Here is an 18,796-nt window from a genome sequence, read left to right on the forward strand (position 1 = left end):
AGGAAGATTTGTAGTGAATATTAGAGGAATCGGCCTCGCTAAGCGCGCGGCGTCGGACCGATGGCCTCAGAGGACTCGATGCGCCTCTCTCAACGCTCCCGTTGTTGTTCCTCTCCCCGCAGGAATACCTCAACAGCATCCTCCAGCACGCCAAGGACTTCAAGGAGTACCACCGCTCCGTCACGGGCAAGATCCAGAAGCTCACCAAGGCAGTGGCCACCTACCACGCCAACACCGAGCGCGAGCAGAAGAAGGAGAACGAGAGGATCGAGAAGGAGCGGATGCGCCGCTTGATGGTGAGGCTCTGCCGGGGAGCGCTCGGGGGGGGGGAGGAACCCCCCCGCGGGCTCCTCCGGGCGGCGGGGCGCTGAATCCCTGCCCTTCCCCAGGCTGAGGATGAGGAGGGGTACCGCAAGCTGATCGACCAGAAGAAGGACAAGCGGCTGGCCTACCTGCTGCAGCAGACGGACGAGTACGTGGCCAACCTGACGGAGCTGGTGCGGCAGCACAAGGCCGCCCAGGTGGCCAAGGAGAAGAAGAAGAAGAAGAAGAAGAAGGTGAGCTGGCAGGGAGGCGAGCGCCGGCGGGGTCGGGCTGAAGCAGGGGGCGTTTGGGGCAGGAATTCAGCTCCAAACCGCGCTGCGGCTGAGCCGCCCTGGCTCCGCGTGCTCGCCTTCCCCCCTTCTCTGCTCGCACCGGGGCGGCCGCACGACCCCCGTGGGTGTTGGGGGCTCCGGTTCCGTTGCTCCCCCCCGTGCCAGGTCGCTAACGGCCGTCTCCCTCTTCTCTTCCAGAAGGCAGAGAACGCAGAAGGGCAGACCCCCGCCATCGGGCCGGACGGCGAGGTGAGCCCGGGGACTCGCTCCTCGCTCTGCCAGGCGCGGGATCCAGCACCCCTGGATCCTCCCGGTGCTGGGAGCCGGCTGCGGCGCCCGGGCGGGCGGCCGAACCGGGGCTTCCCGAAACAAAACGCGCGCCAGGATGGACAGAGAGAGAGCCCTCTGACCGCCTCCGACATAAATCAGCCCTAAAAGGGCGGCGCAGAGCTGTGGGGCAGGCTCTGACCCTGCTGTAGGGGAGGGCGGGTCGGTTTTTAGGGCGTCTGGGAGCGTGGTGTCCCCCCCGGGGGAGCTGCGGCTGGCCAGCTGGGGTTAGGATCCACGCCGCCTCGCTCTGCCCCAAAACGTGGGGGGCTTCTTGTCCCCGCTGCGCTCGGGGTCCTGCCTGCATGCCCCCCACGGGCTGAAGGTTCCCCCCAGGCCTGCGCGGTGGGGATGAACGCACGCGAAATCGCAGAGCACGCTCGGGTGAAGCCGTAAAAACACCTCCAAGGGATTCGTAGCTCGGCGCAACGCCCGGGGCGGAAAATGGGACTTGAAATGGGACGTGCTGAGGACTTGGCAAAATCCCTTGTGAGCAGCAGGGCTCCTCTTTGAGATTTTGAACGAAATGATCCTGCGGCAGGGCTTCTCTTTGAGTTTTTGAAGGAAATGGCCCTGCAGCCGGGCTTTCCTTTGGCATTTTGAAGGAAAACGGTCCTGCAGCAGGGCTCCTCTTTGAGATTTTTGAACGAAATGGTCCCGCAGCAGGGCTTTCCTTTAACGCTTCGAATGAATCGGTCCCGGGGGAACGATGCCTGGCGTCTGGAGGCGCCTCCCCACGTGGGGATGGGTTTTGCAAACCGATTTTGAAATGATCCTCGTGCCGAACGCGGTCAGCCTTCCAGCTCTGCCTGCTCCTGGCGGAAGCCGTGTTCGACCCGCTCCGTTGCCCAGCCGCGGCGGTGCCGTAGCGGGCTCGCTCGGAGCAGCGGACGAAGGAAACGCCGGCTCTGCTCCGGGGCAGGAAAATAACAGCAGCCTCACCTTTTATTTTTTTTTGGCTTCCTCAGCCTCTGGACGAGACGAGCCAGATGAGCGACCTCCCCGTGAAAGTGATCCACGTGGAGAGCGGCAAGATCCTCACCGGCACCGACGCCCCCAAAGCGGGGCAGCTGGAGGCCTGGCTGGAAATGAACCCCGGGTGAGTCCCGGGGGGGGGGGGTTAATTTGGGGGCGGCGTGGCCCCGAATTCACACCGGGGTTTGTGGTTTCGTCCCCCCCCTGCCCCGTGGGCTCTTGGGGTTGGGACCGGAGGCTTGGTGCGAGCCCAAAGCCCTGAGCTTGGGAACTGCGGGGAGCAGCGGGGCTCTGGCTGGGAATTGGGGGTCCCAAAGGGGCTCCGGCCAGGAAGGGGGGGTCCCAAAGGGGCTCTGGCTGGGAATTGGGGGTCCCAAAGGGGCTCTGGCTGGGAATTGGGGGTCCCAAAGGGGCTCCGGCCAGGAAGGGGGGGTCCCAAAGGGGCTCCGGCCGGGAAGGGGGGGGTCCCAAAGGGGTTCCGGCCAGGAAGGGGGGGTCCCAAAGGGGCTCAGTTGCTAAAATGAGGTGGGACGGTGGCGCGGGTGGTCCTGGGCACGCACTGAGGGAGGAAAGAATGAAGGAATAAGCGTTTTGTTTAAAAAAATAAATAATAGGAATAACAAAAGCCAAGCCCTAACGCGAAGGTTTCCGGAACCGGGCTGGGCTCGTGCTTTGTGCGCAGTGCTGCTGGCAGCGGATTGGCAATGAAATATTAATATTTGTGTTTAATTAGGTATGAGGTAGCTCCGAGATCTGACAGCGAAGAAAGTGGGTCAGAGGAGGAGGAGGAGGTAAGGAGAAATGCCAGCAGCCCTTTGTGCTTTTGTATTTTAAATGCTTGGGGGAATCGGAAGCAGCTGTAGACGCAGCGTGCCACCCGGAGCTCGCCTCAAAAATCACCTTCCCGGCGTGGTTCCGTGCCAGGCGGCTCAGACAAAGTTCCCTGATGAGTTTATTGGGGAACAAACTGAAAAAAATCTGTGTTTAAAATAAATAAATAACCAAACAAAAGATGGGCGGGTTCAGTCCGTCCACCGCTGGCCTGTCTCTTATCAGCGGCTGCCCGCCCATTCTCGGTGGGTTCCCCACGCGGTTTTCAGGGCTGGTGGCTGCTCCTGCGGGGGGGTTCCTGCTGCCTGCACCCCCCCGGGGCAGCAGCCCGGTGCTCAGCACCCCGTGTCCCGGCAGGAGGAGGAGGAGGAGCAGCCGCAGCCCGCTCAGCCGGCGCTGCCCGTGGAGGAGAAGAAGAAGATCCCCGACCCCGACAGCGACGACGTGTCGGAGGTGGACGCCCGGCACATTATCGAGTGAGCGTTGCCCCTCCGCGGGGCTCGGGGGTGGGACGGCGGTGGCTCCGATCCCAAATCCCTCCGTTAACGAGAGCTAATTTGGCCCGTGCTTGGGAAAATTCGCCTCCCCGGGGGATTTGTCACCCCCCCCTCTTCCCGTGGGGTCGCCGTCCTCATCTCGGCGCCTCTCCCGCTCCCTAGGAACGCCAAGCAGGATGTGGACGACGAGTACGGCGTGTCGCAGGCGCTGGCCAGGGGCCTGCAGTCCTACTACGCCGTGGCCCACGCCGTCACCGAGAGGGTGGACAAGCAGTCCACGCTGATGGTCAACGGCGTCCTCAAGCAGTACCAGGTGAGGTTCGGGGAGGTTTGGGGAGGAGGCGCCGAGGTTTGGGGTTGATTTTGGGCTCCGGGGAGGAGGAGGGGGAGCCGAGGGCAGAGCCGGCGCCCGTCCTTGGCGTCGAAATAATTCGCTGAAAACAAAGAACGTCAGCTCTCCTGCGCCCGCGGTGCTGAGAGGGGAGGAATTCGTCAGCGCCGGTGGTTTTAAATAATTTAATGAGATCCTTAATGGTGCTTGGGGAGCCCGGCTGCACGCTGAGGTGGAGGTGGGGGGCTCGGGCTGCTGGCACGTCCCTGCTGCGTCGCGTTGGGGTTTTTTTTCACCCCCTCTTCTCTCCTTTCCCCCCCCCCGCAGATCAAGGGCTTGGAGTGGCTGGTGTCCTTGTACAACAACAACCTGAACGGCATCCTGGCAGACGAGATGGGTCTGGGCAAAACAATCCAGACCATCGCTTTAATCACATACCTCATGGAGCACAAGCGGATCAACGGCCCCTTCCTCATCATAGTACCTCTCTCGTAAGCGCCCGTTCACCGCCCTGTCCCGGCCTGGCAGGCGCAGAAACCTGCTCCCAGGCCTCTGCCCTGTGACTTTCCCTCCTCTGAGGGCCGGTTTTTACCCTTCTTTTTTCCTTTTTTTTTTTTTCCTCCAGAACCCTGTCGAATTGGGCGTACGAGTTTGACAAATGGGCTCCTTCTGTGGTGAAGGTCTCCTACAAGGCAAGTAGAGGCTTTTGTTTTTGCGCCCGGCTGCTTTGTGAGGATTCCTCGGATGCCAGCGCGCGTTTTCCTCCCCAGCAGAACAACGCTGCCATTATCCAGAGGGATCGGGGACGCTTCCCCGGCGCTGAAAACGAAACCCCTATCTGGTTTTTGTTCCTTAATGCCAGAAGGAAGCCAGCTGCTGCTGGCTGCGCGGACGCTCCCGCCCGACCGCCCTTCTGCTACCGGAACGTCGTCCCACGTCGATAACAGCTTCTCCCACCACCTCCCTTTTTCCAGGACTTCGTGGCTCTCCCTTTTTCCAGGACTTCGTGGCTCTCCCTTTTTCCAGGACTTCGTGGCTCTCCCTTTTCCCAGGACGTGGATCCTGCCTTAACATTTCTCTTGGAAATTCCCCCTGCAGGGCTCCCCGGCAGCAAGACGGGCGTTTGTACCTCAGCTCCGCAGCGGGAAATTCAACGTCCTGCTCACGACGTACGAGTACATCATCAAAGACAAGCACATCCTCGCCAAGGTGAGTCCTGGCAGCTCCCCCGCTGGGCTCTGGCGGGGCTGATTCTGCACCCTGCTGGTCTGTGTCCGGCAGAGCTTATGGCCTGAGTGGGACCCCAGATTTTTTTCCTTCCCTCCTGTTATCGCGTGGCAGGAGGAGAGGAGCTGCTCCTCACCCCGAGCAGCCCGAGAGTGGACACTCCGCATCCCCTGACACAGCAAACTGGCCTTTTTCTTATTTTAAAAAAAAAAAAAGAAAAGAAAAAAAGGAAGTCACGGGACTTACAGTGACTATCTGTTAAAATCTGTACCGGATCGTTGCTGCGCTGCTGCCCCAGCTGAGTGCCAGAGGGCTTCTGCTGCACGTGGCAGCGAGCCGGAGGGTGACGCTGGAATGTTTTAGGCTCCCCCGGGGTTTGGAGAGTTGTGGCGTTTCAAGAGAACACAGACGATGCATCAGAACCTCAAATGAGGAGGTTTAAATACAGACAATGTGTCAGAACCTCAAATTAAGAGGTTTAATCTACAGACAATGCATCAGAACCTCAAATTAGGAGGTTTAGTCTACAGACAATGTGTCAAAACCTCAAATTAGGAGGTTTAATGTACAGACAATGTGTCAGAACCTCAAATTAGGAGGTTTAATGTACAGACAATGTGTCAGAACCTCAAATTAAGAGGTTTAATCTACAGACGATGTGTCAGAACCTCAGATTTACAGGTTTAACTCCTGATTTAGTTCTGCAGCACCAGGTGACCGGGGTCTGGCTTGTAAAAATGGTAAAAATTCACCAGTTTGTCAAACGTAACGGAGCCGAGGCGTCTTCCTTGCCTTGGCGAGGCTTTGAAGGGAGCTGTCATCTCTGTTCCCTCCTCCTTGTGAAGGGTTAAAGGAGGCTACGGGCCAAAAAGCCTGAGAAATACTGAAATCCCCCAAGCTGTTGTCCGTCTCTTGTCTTTTAGCCTTCTCCCTTTTTCCCCACTCCTTCCTTTTCCATCTCTGAGCCGGAGACGCAAAGCCCTGCTGCCGGGAGAGGTTTCCAGGCAGCAGCTAAGAGAATAAAGAGAAATTCGAGGGGGGTTTTCATGGTCCTGGCTAGCTGCGACCGCTCCTGAAGGCCTTGGGGCCATTCTCCAGCCGCAGCCGGAGCTCGGCGGAGCTGCAGCGGCCCCGATCCGCTCGCTCACGCTCCTGCCGTCCCGCAGATCCGCTGGAAGTACATGATCGTGGACGAGGGCCACAGGATGAAGAACCACCACTGCAAGCTCACCCAGGTCCTCAACACGCACTACGTGGCCCCGCGCCGCCTGCTGCTGACGGGCACCCCGCTGCAGAACAAGCTCCCGGAGCTCTGGGCCCTGCTCAACTTCCTCCTGCCGACCATCTTCAAGAGCTGCAGCACCTTCGAGCAGTGGTTCAACGCCCCCTTTGCCATGACGGGGGAGAAGGTGCGGGCGTTGCGCCCGGTTCTATTTTTTTATAACCGCTCCCAGAGCCTCTTGCTTCCCACTCCCAAGTGTCCCGCTGTAAATTGGGGGGGTTTTGGGGAGGGGGTTCGGTGGTGGGCTAAGCACCGAGCGTTAATCGGGTGCTCGAGGAGCTGCCTGGGTCCCGGCAGCACGGATCTGAGTGGCGAGGCCGCTTTCAGTGCTGCTGCCTCGCCGCCTTGGAGGCGACTCCTCCTGAATCGCGGCAGCTTTCGGCAGGGCGGGCTATCAGACGGCCAGGGGGAGAGGAGAGGAGCGGGCTGAAACTGGGAGCAAAACCCCCACAGGGGGGGCTCGGACCCCCAGGAGATTCCCAGTACAGCACGTGCGGAGCGGTTCCTCGCTTCGCCCCGACCCCGGGGCTCGTGCAGCCTTCGAGGAGCTGAGGAGGGGGATTTCACGGGGCGCTGAGTGACGCTTTCTGTTCTGAGGAGGGGGATTTCGCGGGTCCCTGAGTGACGCTTTCTGTTCTGGCTCGCGGCGCAGGTGGACCTGAACGAAGAGGAAACCATCCTGATCATCAGGCGCTTACACAAAGTGCTGCGCCCCTTCCTGCTGCGAAGGCTGAAGAAGGAAGTGGAAGCTCAGCTGCCCGAGAAGGTAATTGCCCTCCTCCTCCTCCTCCTCCTCCTCTCTGCCAGTGCGAGCGGTTTCTTCACCTCCACAAGGAGTTTGGGCTGGGTTAACTCGCCCCATGCAGCGGTTTGGGTGACTTGGGGTTGCCCCCAGGCTCCCGAAGCGGGTGGCTCGGTGCCGGGGTGCGGAGGGATTCGGCGTCCCGCTGCGCCTCGCGGGGCTGACGGCCTCTCCTCGCTCCTTGCAGGTGGAGTACGTGATCAAGTGCGACATGTCGGCCCTGCAGAGGGTGCTCTACAGGCACATGCAGGCCAAGGGCGTGCTCCTCACCGACGGCTCCGAGAAGGACAAAAAGGTTTGCCCGGGTTCCTCCGCTGCTGGAAAGGGGCTGGCGAAACGCCCCGGGGATGAGGGCAGCCCCTCTGCGTGCCCGCTGTCCCTGAGGACAGCAGGAGGCGCCTTCATCAGGAATTTAGGGATTCCTGAGCGGCTCGCCGGCCTGAATTTGGCCCATTGTGAGCTCCTCGCGCTGCCAGCAGCGTCCCGAGGGTGCGCTGGGCACGGTGCTGCGCCTGCTGCCTGCCAGGACACCCGCAGCGGCCACCGACAGGCTCTCAGCCAGCCAAGTGGCAATTCCCTGCAAAGAAACGAATAAAAAAAGACCCTTTGGTCTGAACCAAAAGCTGAAGGCGAAAAATTCCTTCTCCTTCCACTCACCTCTTCAGCTCCCTGCTCCCCTCGAGCCGCCGGCTCTTCAGCAGCCTTTGCTCCTTGGGTTCCTCGAGGGGACTTCAATATTTGTCCTAAAACCTTGAGTTTCGCCTCGTGCTGATGGGGAGAGCGGTGCCAAAACCTCGGGGCTGGGAGCTCTGAGTGCTCCAGGGGGCTCCTCCCGGCCACGTGGATGGGCAGAACCCCGAAATTCACTTGGGTTTCCCTCTTGGCGCAGGGTAAAGGCGGGACAAAAACCTTGATGAACACCATCATGCAGCTGAGGAAGATCTGCAACCACCCCTACATGTTCCAGCACATCGAGGTAACGCGGTGCCCGGCGGGCAGTGGTCATACGCTCGGGGGACTCGCAGGAACTGCTCTGCCCCTGCCAAATCGGCCGGGCGGTGCGAGGAGCAGAGGAGCGCACGGCTCTGTCGCCGTGTCGGGACAGGGCACCGAAATCCTCGGCGTAGGGCCCGGCTGCTCGGCAGCCACGCGGCGCTGGGCAGGTTCAGGTTCGCTTCAGGACGTTTTGCGCCACCCAAAACAATCCGAATTCATTCAGATGAGCTCACTGAAGCAGTATCGCCTAAAACCAGTGAGCTGGGGGGGCCAGGCTGAGCCCTCTGGATCAGACTCCCCATGCTGTGAGGGTGCTGCTGCAGTCTGACACCACGCGGAGCTCTTCACATCGCCCTGGTCCTGCACATTTCGTGCGTGGGACCCGAGCCGTCAGCAATCCTCCGGGCCCTGAGGGCCGGTTCTCTTTTAGGGCAGCTCCAGGACCGTGGATTTCTCGTTTATCTGTGTGCCAGGCTGGTTTCTGACTTTGCTTTCCGTTTGCAGGAATCCTTTTCCGAGCACTTGGGGTTCACTGGAGGTATCGTGCAAGGGTAAGTGCGCTTTTTTCGAGTCCCAGCAGAGGGATTTGTGGCTCACCAGCGCGATCAGGGATCTCGCAGCGCTGATAACCCTCAGGGGAGGAGGAGGAGGAGGAGGTTTTAGTACTGAGCGGGCTTCTGGCGAGGAGGCCGATGGCCCAAGCTGGCAGCGAGGAAGAAAAACGCGGGCAGTGCCCTCAGCAACACGCTTTAACGTCTGGTCAGCCCCACCGTGGCCAGGCAGCGGGGCTCGGTGGTCTCCGTAGTCCCTTCCGCCTCAACTGCTCTGTTCCACGTCCTCATTCCCATCTTCTCTTCCCTCCCAGACTGGATTTGTACCGTGCCTCGGGCAAATTTGAGCTCCTAGACAGAATCCTCCCCAAGCTGCGAGCCACCAACCACAAGGTGCTGCTCTTCTGCCAGATGACCTCCCTCATGACCATCATGGAAGATTATTTTGCTTACCGTGGATTCAAATACCTCAGGCTGGACGGTGAGTGCCTCCGCCCCGCGGGGCCGGCAGCTGCCCCCGGTGCTTGACGTTAAACCTCTCGCGTGGGGCCGAGCAGCGAGGTGAGCGGGGACAGAGGTAAGGTGACGGCCGGGCCATCTTCCAGCAGCCCGAGGAGGAGAGAAACGGCGCGCCGTAAAGCAGTAAACCTTGCTGAAAGGGCGCAGAGTAAAGAATATACGTCCTTAAAGGGCGTAGGATATAGAATATACGTCCTTAAGGGGCGTAGGATATAGAATATACGTCCTTAAGGGGCGTGGGATATAGAATATACGTCCTTAAGGGGCGTAGGATACAGTATATACGTCCTTAAAGGGCGTAGGATAAAGTATATATGTCCTTAAAGGGCATAGGATACAGAATAAATGTCCTTAAAGGACGTAGGATAAAGTATATACGTCCTTAAAGGGCGCAGAATACAGAATAAACGTCCGTAAAGGGCGCAAAATAAAAAATAGATGTCCGAAAAGGGCGTAGGCTAAAGAACAAACACCCTTAAAGGGTGTAGGATACAAAATAAACGTCCTTAAGGGGCACAGAATAAAGAATAAACGTCCTTAAGGGGCGCAGAATAAAGAATAAACCTTGCTTAAGGGGCATAGAATAAGGAATAAACCTCCCTTAAAGAGTGTAGGATAAAGAATAAGCTTTCCTTAAAAGGTGTAGAATAAATAATAAATGTCCTTAAAGGGCATAAAATGAAGAATAAACCTTCCTTAAAGGGTGTGAGTGTAAAGAATAAGCCTTCTTTAAAGGGCGCAGAATAAAGAAGAAACCTTCCTTAAAAGGTGTAGGATAAATGTCCTTCAAGGGCGCAGAATAAAGAAGAAACGTCCTTCAAGGGCGCAGAATAAAGAAGAAACGTCCTTCAAGGGCGCAGAATAAAGAAGAAACGTCCTTCAAGGGCGCAGAATAAAGAAGAAACGTCCTTCAAGGGCGCAGAATAAAGAAGAAACGTCCTTCAAGGGCGCAGAATAAACCTTCCTTAAGGGGCATGGGATAAGGAATAAACCTTCCTTAAGGGGCGTAGGATAAGGAATAAACCTTCCTTAAGGGGTGTAGGATAAAGAATAAGCCTTCCTTTGAAAGGTGTAAAATAAATAAACCTTCCTTAAAGGTTGTAGGAAAAAGAATAAATGTCCTTAAAGGGCATAAAATGAAGATAAACTTTCCTTAAAGGGTGCAGAGTAAAGAAGAAACCTTCTTTAAAGGGCGCAGAATAAAGAAGAAACCTTCTTTAAAAGGTATAGGATAAATGTCCTTCAAGGGCGTAGAATAAGGAATAAATGTCCTTCAAGGGCGTAGAATAAGGAATAAATGTCCTTCAAGGGCGTAGAATGAAGAAGAAACCTTCTTTAAAGGACATAGAATAAGGAATAAATGTCCTTAAAGGGCGTAGAATGAAGAAGAAACCTTCTTTAAAGGACGTAGAATAAGGAATAAATGCCCTTAAAGGGTGCAGAGTAAGGTATAAACGTCCTTAAAGGGCGTAGAATAAGGCATAAATGTCCTTAAAGGCCGTTGAATAAGGAATAAACGTCCTTAAAGGGCGTAGAATAAATAAGTCTCTGTTAAAGAGTGTAAAATAAAGAATAAACCTTCCTTAAGGGGCATGGGATAAGGAATAAACCTTCCGTAAGGGGTGTAGGATAAAGAATAAGCCTTCCTTAAAAGGTGTAAAATAAATAAACCTCCTTAAAGGTTGTAGGAAAAAGAATAAATGTCCTTAAAGGGCATAAAATGAAGAATAAACTTTCCTTAAAGGGTGTAGAGTAAAGAAGAAACCACCTTTAAAGGGCGCAGAATTAAGAAGAAACCTTCTTTAAAAGGTGTAGGATAAAGGTCCTTCAAGGGCGTAGAATAAGGAATAAATGTCCTTAAAGGGCGCAGAATAAGGAATAAACGTCCTTCAAGGCCGTAGAATGAAGAATAAACCTTCTTTAAAGGGCGTAGAATAAGGTATAAACGTCTTTAAAGGGCGTAGAATAAGGTATAAACGTCTTTAAAGGGCGTAGAATAAGGTATAAACGTCCTTCAAGGGCGTAGAATGAAGAAGAAACGTCCTTCAAGGGCGTAGAATGAAGAAGAAACGTCCTTCAAGGGCGTAGAATGAAGAAGAAACGTCCTTCAAGGGCGTAGAATGAAGAAGAAACGTCCTTCAAGGGCGTAGAATGAAGAAGAAACGTCCTTCAAGGGCGCAGAATGAAGAAGAAACGTCCTTCAAGGGCGCAGAATGAAGAAGAAACGTCCTTCAAGGGCGTAGAATGAAGAAGAAACGTCCTTCAAGGGCGTAGAATGAAGAAGAAACGTCCTTCAAGGGCGCAGAATGAAGAAGAAACGTCCTTCAAGGGCGCAGAATGAAGAAGAAACGTCCTTCAAGGGCGCAGAATGAAGAATAAATGCCCTTCAAGGGCGCAGAATAAGGCATAAACGTCCTTAAAGGGCGTTGAATAAGGAATAAACGTCCTTAAAGGGCGTAGAATAAAGAAGAAACCTTCCTTAAAAGGCATAGAATAAATAAGTCTCCGTTAAAGAGCGTCAAATAAAGAATAAACCTTGCTTAAGGGGCATGGGATAAGGAATAAACCTTCTGTAAGGGGCGTAGGATAAAGAATAAGCCTTCCTTAAAAGGTGTAAAATAAATAAACCTTCCTTAAAGGTTGTAGGAAAAAGAATTAAAATGTCCTTAAAGGGCATAAAATGAAGAATAAACTTTCCTTAAAGGGTGTAGAGTAAAGAAGAAACCACCTTTAAAGGGCGCAGAATTAAGAAGAAACCTTCTTTAAAAGGTGTAGGATAAATGTCCTTCAAGGGCGTAGAATAAAGAGTAAATGTCCTTAAAGGGCGCAGAATAAGGAATAAACGTCCTTCAAGGCCGTAGAATGAAGAATAAACGTCCTTCAAGGGCGTAAAGTAAAGAAGAAACCTTCTTTAAAGGCCGTAGAATAAGGAATAAACGTCCTTAAAGGCCGTAGAATAAGGAATAAACGTCCTTAAAGGATGTCCTTAAAGGATGCAGAATAAGGCATAAACGTCCTTAAAGGGCGTTGGATAAAGAAGAAACTGTCCTTAAGGGGCGCAGAATAAATAATAAACGTCCTTAAGGGGCACCGAATAAATAATAAATGTCCTTAAGGGGCGCAGGATAAAGAATAAACGTCCTTAAGGGGCGCAGGATACAGAAGAAACCTTTCTGCAGGGGCGCGGGATGAGGCAGTGGCTGTCGGAGGGCAGGTGAGGAGCGCAGCCTTGGGCTTGGCACCTTCCAGCTCCCGCTTCTCAGCTCCGCGTAGCTCTTAATTAATGCTGGCGGGCTGAGAGCCGCCGTGATGGGCGGCCGGAGCCTCGTTAGCGGTGTAAGGCTGGTGGCCGGAGCCTCGTTACTGGTGTAAGAATCACAGAATTGTAGGGGTTGGAAGGGACCTCGAAAGATCATCGGGTCCAACGCCCAAAGGGGGTAAGGCTGGTGGCCGGAGCCTCGTTACTGGTGTAAGGCTGGGTGGCCGCTTTTAACCTCGTTAGCCCCGTGATGGGACACGAGCGGAGCTCCAGGCTTCGTGCGGGGGCACAGCTCGGACGAACGGCCCAGCAGAAAAGTAAAATCAAGTCACCGCGGGAGCAGAGCACGGAATTCCTGTAAAGGTGCCCGCGCGTGGCACTGCCGAGGCGCGGGCGGACCCAAAAACCTCTCCCAGCCAAGAGCGGCGCCGACTTTTAAAAAGTCGGCCTTCCGAAAACCATCCAACGGGGCAAGCGAAGCCCAAAACGAGACTGAAGCCCTTCCTTAAACCGAGGTTTTTTTCCTTCCCTGACCTCAGTCTCTCGGATCCAATTCCTCCTTTAAGCCCCCCGTTTACTGACCCCCGGCCCCAGAGGGGCGTCAGGGCAGCGTCCTGCTGGCGTCACCCGGCCCTTTCTGTCCCCAGCGGGGCCGTAACTCGCCCCGGCACCGAGCGGGGAAGTCGCCGAGGTCTCTGTAGCCGTTAACCCCAACCGGCACGAGCGCGGCGTTTATTTCAGGCTCCCTTTGATGCTTGAGCTCCTCTCGCACCCCCCCCCGGGCCCCTACATGGAGCCTCGTGCGATTTATTCCTCCGACGGGGGCGTTTGGGTGGGCACAGGCTGGCAGAGACCCTCGCCTAGCGCCGAGCGCGGCCTTGCAGCCGCTGCCCCGAGCTCTGGGAGATGCGATGCGCCCGGGGCCGCCCCGGACACCGCGCTGCTCCTGCTCCAGCCGCTCGTCTCCCTTCTTCCCCGTCCCCGGAGCCTTTCTACCGCAAGCAGCCTCGAGCCGAGCGCGCCCAGCAGCCTTTCACAGGCAGCCCCCGGCCCGTCCCCACCGCCTCGAGGTGTCTCCGTGGCGTCCCGGGCAGGAGTAACCCTTCCTCTCTGTTTTTAGGAACCACTAAAGCCGAAGACCGCGGCATGTTGTTAAAGACTTTCAATGAGCCAGGCTCTGAGTACTTCATTTTTTTGCTCAGCACCCGGGCCGGCGGGCTGGGTCTGAACCTCCAGTCCGCAGATACTGTGATTATCTTTGACAGCGACTGGAACCCTCACCAGGTAAAAACCCAACCAAAAAAACAAACAAACAAACAAACAAACAAAAACCACCACAAAACCAAACCAAAAAGCCAAGCAAGCGCACAAAAAGCCGGATGGAGAAGACGGCTCCGGCCGCGCCGTTCCCGTGCGTGCCTCGAAGAGCTCCTCGCTCGCTGCCGAGCCTGGAGAGAAGCGCAGCCGCGCTGGCAGCCTCGGGACGAAGACCCCCCCCCAAGCCTCTGCTCCTCCTGCGCCCAAAACGCTGCCCTTCTGTCCGCCCGCCGCCCCCGGCACGAGAGCCAGCAGCAGCGGGGGCTTTGCCACAACCCGGCCCCTTCGCCCTCCCGGGGCTCGCTTCTGGCGGGGGAGGCCGGAGAGAAGCCGAGAGCCCGGCGCTGGCAGCGACGCCCAAAGGCTCCGCCAGCAGCGGAGGTCAGAGACCCCCCCCCCCAGCTCCTCCCAGCCCGCGGTGCGTTAAAGCACCAAAAACCCCCCCGTCCTCCATGCCCGGCGCTGGTGGAAGCCCCCAGGCGAGCTCCTGCTGACCGACGGCCTCCGAGAGGCGGGGAGCAGGCCCCCTACCCCCCCAAAAAAAATATTCTGGCCGCCGTTCTCGGCGCGCGCTCGGTCCCCTAAGGAGAGCGCTCTCGTCCCTCCGCGCTGGTCCCGGCGAGTAACCGAAATTCCCTGCGAGCCCAACGCAGCCCTCAGGACCCGCGGGGAGCGGCGTCGCGCACCCCCGGCCCACGCCGCGTTGTCGAGGACAAACCCGTTGCGCGTCCCGCCGGGCGCTGCCTTAGAACCCCCTCAGCAACCGATGCGCCCTGTCCCCGGCAGGACCTGCAGGCGCAGGACCGAGCGCACCGCATCGGGCAGCAGAACGAGGTGCGCGTCCTCCGGCTCTGCACCGTCAACAGCGTGGAGGAGAAGATCCTCGCCGCCGCCAAGTACAAGCTGAACGTCGACCAGAAGGTTATCCAAGCCGGCATGTTTGACCAGAAGTCCTCGAGCCACGAGCGAAGAGCCTTCCTCCAGGCTATCCTGGAGCACGAGGAGCAGGACGAGGTAAGGGGCAGCAGCGGCCGCTTCCTGCTACTCCAGAGCGCGATTGAGCGACCGTGCGGCTGGCTTTGCTCCACTGCTCTGCGCGTCCTCGAGGCCAAGGGCGCGGGGGCTAGAAGGAAGGCGCATGAACACTTGTTGCTAGTTGAAGGGAGTTTTTTGAGCGTCGGTGAAAGGTGCCGGATTGACAGCCCTGGAGACTGAAGTCCTCTATTTATCCACAGAACAGATACAGCGCGGGCAGCGGCAGTGGCAGTGCAAGCTTCCCCCACACTGCCTCAACCCTGTGCCTGAACGCTGAGTTGGAGGAACCACCTCTAAAGGTGAGAGGGGTTGTTCAGTCTCCACGCCCATTCAATCCTCGGCCTTGCTGCTGAGACTGCCAACGCACGTGCCAGCTCCGACGGTGGTCTTTGCACCGTGGAATTACCCGCCCGCTAGAAACCGGACTGAGGCCGCCCAAAAAAAAAAAAAATAAATAAAAAATAAATAAATAAGAATAAAACATAAAAAAAAAAAAATAAATTAAAAACACGTCTCTTGACGGGCAACCCAACACGCGTCGGATGGTGACGATGCTCGGCGCTGTGCTCCGAGCGCACGACCCCGCCGCGGCGCCGTTCTCGTCGCTGAGCTGGGGCTTTTTTTTCCCCCCCCCCCCGCCGTCTTTGCAGGAGGAAGACGAGGTCCCCGACGACGAAACGGTCAACCAGATGATCGCGCGGCACGAGGAGGAGTTTGACCTTTTCATGGTGAGCATGGCCCCGGCTGCGCAGGAGGAGTGGTGCCCGCTGTTCTCCCGAGTAGCAGCTAAAACGGTCTCTCTAACAGAAATCAGCCGCGAGTGCTTAACGGAGCCGTGACTCGTTCGAGTTCATCAGGTAAAACAAAACTGTGGAGCAGGGGCTCACGGGCAGGACGCTCCCGGCTCCGGTAAGGGACCAGGCTCGGGGTGGCGGCGCCCCCCCTCCCCTCTGGGACGGTGGGGCCGGGAGGTTCCAGCAGCGCTGCCCCCTCTCGCCCGCGGGGCACGAACCCCCCGGCGCTGAGCAAAAAGCCGGTTCCGGCCCCAAAATAGCCCTGGCACCCCCCGGAGGAGGGGGGAAGAGGAGCGCTGTAAAAGAGGAGAGGCTCCTCGTTCCTCGAGGGTGAGGGACGGGCACGGCAAGCGAGGACCAGGGAGGACTTACAGCTCTCCCGAACGGCACTGGGAATGGCAAAGCGTTAATTAGAACGGCGGCGTTAATGGCAGAGCGTTAATTAGAGCCGGATATTTGCTGCCCGTGCCATGTCTGAAGTCGCAGCCCCGTTAACTCCCGGCGCTGACGCCCGCGCCCCGTGCCCGACGCCGGCCTGGAGTCCTTCAGGGACTCGGCGGCAGAGAGGGGCGAGCTTCGCAGCCCCGCAGCTAACGAGCTCCAGCCGCTAATTAATTACTGCCCCCCTCTCCCCCTGACCGGGCCGTATGCCTGCCCTCATTCCAGCAGTCTCTACCGAGCTGCGGCGAGCCGGCGGCCACCGAAACGTTTTCCACTCCTGCCGGCGGCTCTCCCCACCCGGCCCCGCGCTCCCCCGAGGCCGTGCCGTGGCCCCCCAGGAGGATTTAGGGCCGCAGCAGCCCCCCCCCGGAGCCCGGCGGCAGCCCCCCAGCTCACCCCCGTCTCGTTGCAGCGCATGGACCTGGACCGCCGGCGGGAGGAGGCGCGCAACCCCAAGCGCAAGCCGCGGCTGATGGAGGAGGACGAGCTGCCCTCGTGGATCATCAAGGACGACGCCGAGGTGGAGAGGTTAACGTGCGAGGAGGAGGAGGAAAAAATGTTCGGGCGAGGCTCCCGGCACCGCAAGGAGGTGGACTACAGCGACTCGCTGACGGAGAAGCAGTGGCTCAAGGTATACATGGTACAGCACCCTTCTCCGTTGGCCTCCTCAGCCCCGTGCTTGCGTCCGTCCGTCCGTCCTGGGGGTGCCGGCGTTCCCAGCACGCGCTCGCGGGCGCTACCGAGGCGGGCGCCCCGTTAAAACGCCCTCGGGCGGCCCCGTCCGCGGCGGGGAGGTGGCGCCGGAACCGTGCCGGCCTCTCCTCAGCCTCGTTTCCTCCCCAAATACCCCACAAATATCAGAACTCGGTGACCCCCCCGCCATAACAAGGGGACCGTCATGCACCCGGAGCCGCCCGGGAGCCGCGCGCAGCCCCCTGAGACCGAGTTGGGGCTTTGGGTTTGGGCCGGGGGGGGCAGCTCAGGGAGGTCTGGGGGCCTCCGTGCTAGCGGCTCCCGCGTTGCTCCCCGGGCAGGCGATCGAGGAGGGCACGCTGGAGGAGATTGAGGAGGAGGTGCGCCAGAAGAAGTCTTCCCGCAAGCGCAAGCGGGACACGGACGTGGGCTCCGCCACCCCCACCACCAGCACCCGCAGCCGGGACAAGGACGAGGAGAGCAAGAAGCAGAAGAAGCGCGGCCGGCCGCCGGCCGAGAAGCTCTCCCCGAACCCGCCCAACCTCACCAAAAAGATGAAGAAGATCGTGGACGCCGTCATCAAGTACAAGGACAGGTAGGAGAGGGGAGGGAGAAGCGGGGGGGCCCGAGCGCTTTCGACGCGGGCACTGCAGCGCACGGCCCCGACGCCGGGCACGCCGCCCAACCGCCGGGCACGCCGCCCGTGCCATCCCCCTCGGGGTGGCCGCCGAGGTCGGCGGGGCGTTGGGAAGCTCAAAAACCCAAAGCTGCTTGCCAAATGCCGCGCGTGGCCGGCCAGCGGTGGAAGCAGCTCCCTCAGGCGGGCTGGGAATGAGCAGTTGGCTAATTAATTAATTAGGCAGCTGAGGGCGCGTGGCGCAGCGCGGGCGGCTCCGTCGCGCGGGTCGCGGGACGCGCGGTGCTCCCGTTGACGCGCCGTCCCTCTTGCCGTGCAGCAGCAGTGGCCGCCAGCTCAGCGAGGTCTTCATCCAGCTCCCCTCCCGCAAGGAGCTGCCCGAGTACTACGAGCTCATCCGCAAGCCGGTCGACTTCAAGAAAATCAAGGTATAAAAAAAATAAATAAATTAAAAAAAAAATCCCGGCTCCTCGCGGGGGGGTACGGGTGAAATGGGGGGCACCGGGGGGAGGTTTTGGGGCACCGGGAGGGTTTTAGGGCTCCGAGGGGAGGTTTTGGGGCGCCATGGGGAGGTTTTGGGGCACCGAGGGGAGGTTTTGGGGCACGGAGAGGAGGTTTGAGGGGGCCTGACCCCGTTTTTCCGCCCCCGCAGGAGCGCATCCGCAACCACAAGTACCGCAGCCTGAACGACCTGGAGAAGGACGTGATGCTGCTGTGCCAGAACGCGCAGACCTTCAACCTCGAGGGCTCCCTGGTAAGGCCACGCCGCCACCGGGGCCGTGGGGTGGGACCGGGACGCTGGGGGGTGGTCTCGGGGCGTCCCCCTCCTCACCCTCCCGCCGTCCCCCCCCCCAGATTTACGAGGACTCCATCGTGCTGCAGTCCGTCTTCACCAGCGTGAGGCAGAAAATCGAGAAGGAGGAGGAGAGCGAAGGTGAGGACAGTGAGGAGGAGGAGGAAGGCGAAGAGGAAGGATCTGAATCAGAGGGTGAGTCCCCCCCCAGCAGCGGGGGTCGGGGGGTGGTGGATGGGGGGGTGGGGGGGGGGAACGGCCCCGAACCTCCTCCCTCCCGCCGGGCAGGGCTGTGGCGGCGTGCCCGGGGGAAGCGCACGCTGCCCGCACCCTGCCCCGGGACAGCGGGGATGACGGGAGCCGGGACGGGGGCACCGGGATGTGGGGAGGGGGGGGACTGGGGGGGTTGGGGGGGTCTGGGGGGGGACTGGGGGAGCCCCCGCGTCGTCCTGGTGTGACGGCGGCTCCCCCTTCCCCCCGCAGCCCGGTCCGTGAAGGTGAAAATCAAACTGGGGCGGAAGGAGAAGGCGCAGGAGCGGCTCAAGGGCCGCAGGCGCACCAGCCGCGGCTCCCGCGCCAAGCCCGTGGTGAGCGACGACGACAGCGAGGAGGAGCAGGAGGAGGTGAGGCCCCCAAAAAACGCCCTCTTTTTTCCCCAAAAAATGCCCTCTCTTTCTCCCCTAGCCCCCTCTTTTTCCCCAAAAATGCCCTCTTTTTTTCCCAAAACACCCTCTTTCTCCCCCCAGCCCCCTCTTTTTCCCCCAAAACACCCTCTTTTTCTCCCAAAATGCCCTCTTTCTCCCCCCAGCCCCCTCTTTTTCTCCCAAAACGCCCTCTTTTTCTCCCAAAACGCCCTCTTTTTCTCCCAAAATGCCCTCTTTCTCCCCCCAGCC

The 18,796-nt window shown here is 58.5% G+C and overlaps 1 protein-coding gene across 10 annotated transcripts in view; it reads left to right on the forward strand.

The window, feature by feature from the left end:
* SMARCA4 (SWI/SNF related BAF chromatin remodeling complex subunit ATPase 4) overlaps window positions 1–18,796 on the forward strand; it is a 31,527-nt gene that overhangs the window by 12,053 nt on the left and 678 nt on the right. The window contains exons 10-35 of one of the 10 annotated variants that reach the window (XM_083815049.1): window positions 123–296; window positions 390–557; window positions 795–845; window positions 1,892–2,022; window positions 2,632–2,689; window positions 3,087–3,205; window positions 3,389–3,539; window positions 3,885–4,048; window positions 4,183–4,249; window positions 4,656–4,766; window positions 5,951–6,193; window positions 6,719–6,832; window positions 7,056–7,163; window positions 7,758–7,844; window positions 8,369–8,415; window positions 8,730–8,896; window positions 13,314–13,477; window positions 14,297–14,524; window positions 14,746–14,844; window positions 15,196–15,273; window positions 16,193–16,420; window positions 16,815–17,068; window positions 17,430–17,538; window positions 17,763–17,864; window positions 17,966–18,098; window positions 18,387–18,526. In XM_083815049.1, coding sequence (XP_083671175.1) covers window positions 123–296; window positions 390–557; window positions 795–845; window positions 1,892–2,022; window positions 2,632–2,689; window positions 3,087–3,205; window positions 3,389–3,539; window positions 3,885–4,048; window positions 4,183–4,249; window positions 4,656–4,766; window positions 5,951–6,193; window positions 6,719–6,832; window positions 7,056–7,163; window positions 7,758–7,844; window positions 8,369–8,415; window positions 8,730–8,896; window positions 13,314–13,477; window positions 14,297–14,524; window positions 14,746–14,844; window positions 15,196–15,273; window positions 16,193–16,420; window positions 16,815–17,068; window positions 17,430–17,538; window positions 17,763–17,864; window positions 17,966–18,098; window positions 18,387–18,526 — 3,495 coding nt within the window. Of the gene's footprint in view, window positions 1–122; window positions 297–389; window positions 558–794; window positions 846–1,891; window positions 2,023–2,631; window positions 2,690–3,086; window positions 3,206–3,388; window positions 3,540–3,884; window positions 4,049–4,182; window positions 4,250–4,655; window positions 4,767–5,950; window positions 6,194–6,718; window positions 6,833–7,055; window positions 7,164–7,757; window positions 7,845–8,368; window positions 8,416–8,729; window positions 8,897–13,313; window positions 13,478–14,296; window positions 14,525–14,745; window positions 14,845–15,195; window positions 15,274–15,352; window positions 15,403–16,192; window positions 16,421–16,814; window positions 17,069–17,429; window positions 17,539–17,762; window positions 17,865–17,965; window positions 18,099–18,386; window positions 18,527–18,796 lie in introns of those variants that run through there. The other 9 variants (XM_083815051.1, XM_083815053.1, XM_083815054.1 and 6 more) reach the window with 9 other exon arrangements.

This window comes from Anser anser (assembly GCF_964211835.1).
Source record: "Anser anser genome assembly, chromosome: 35".
Taxonomy (NCBI): Eukaryota; Metazoa; Chordata; class Aves; order Anseriformes; family Anatidae; genus Anser; species Anser anser.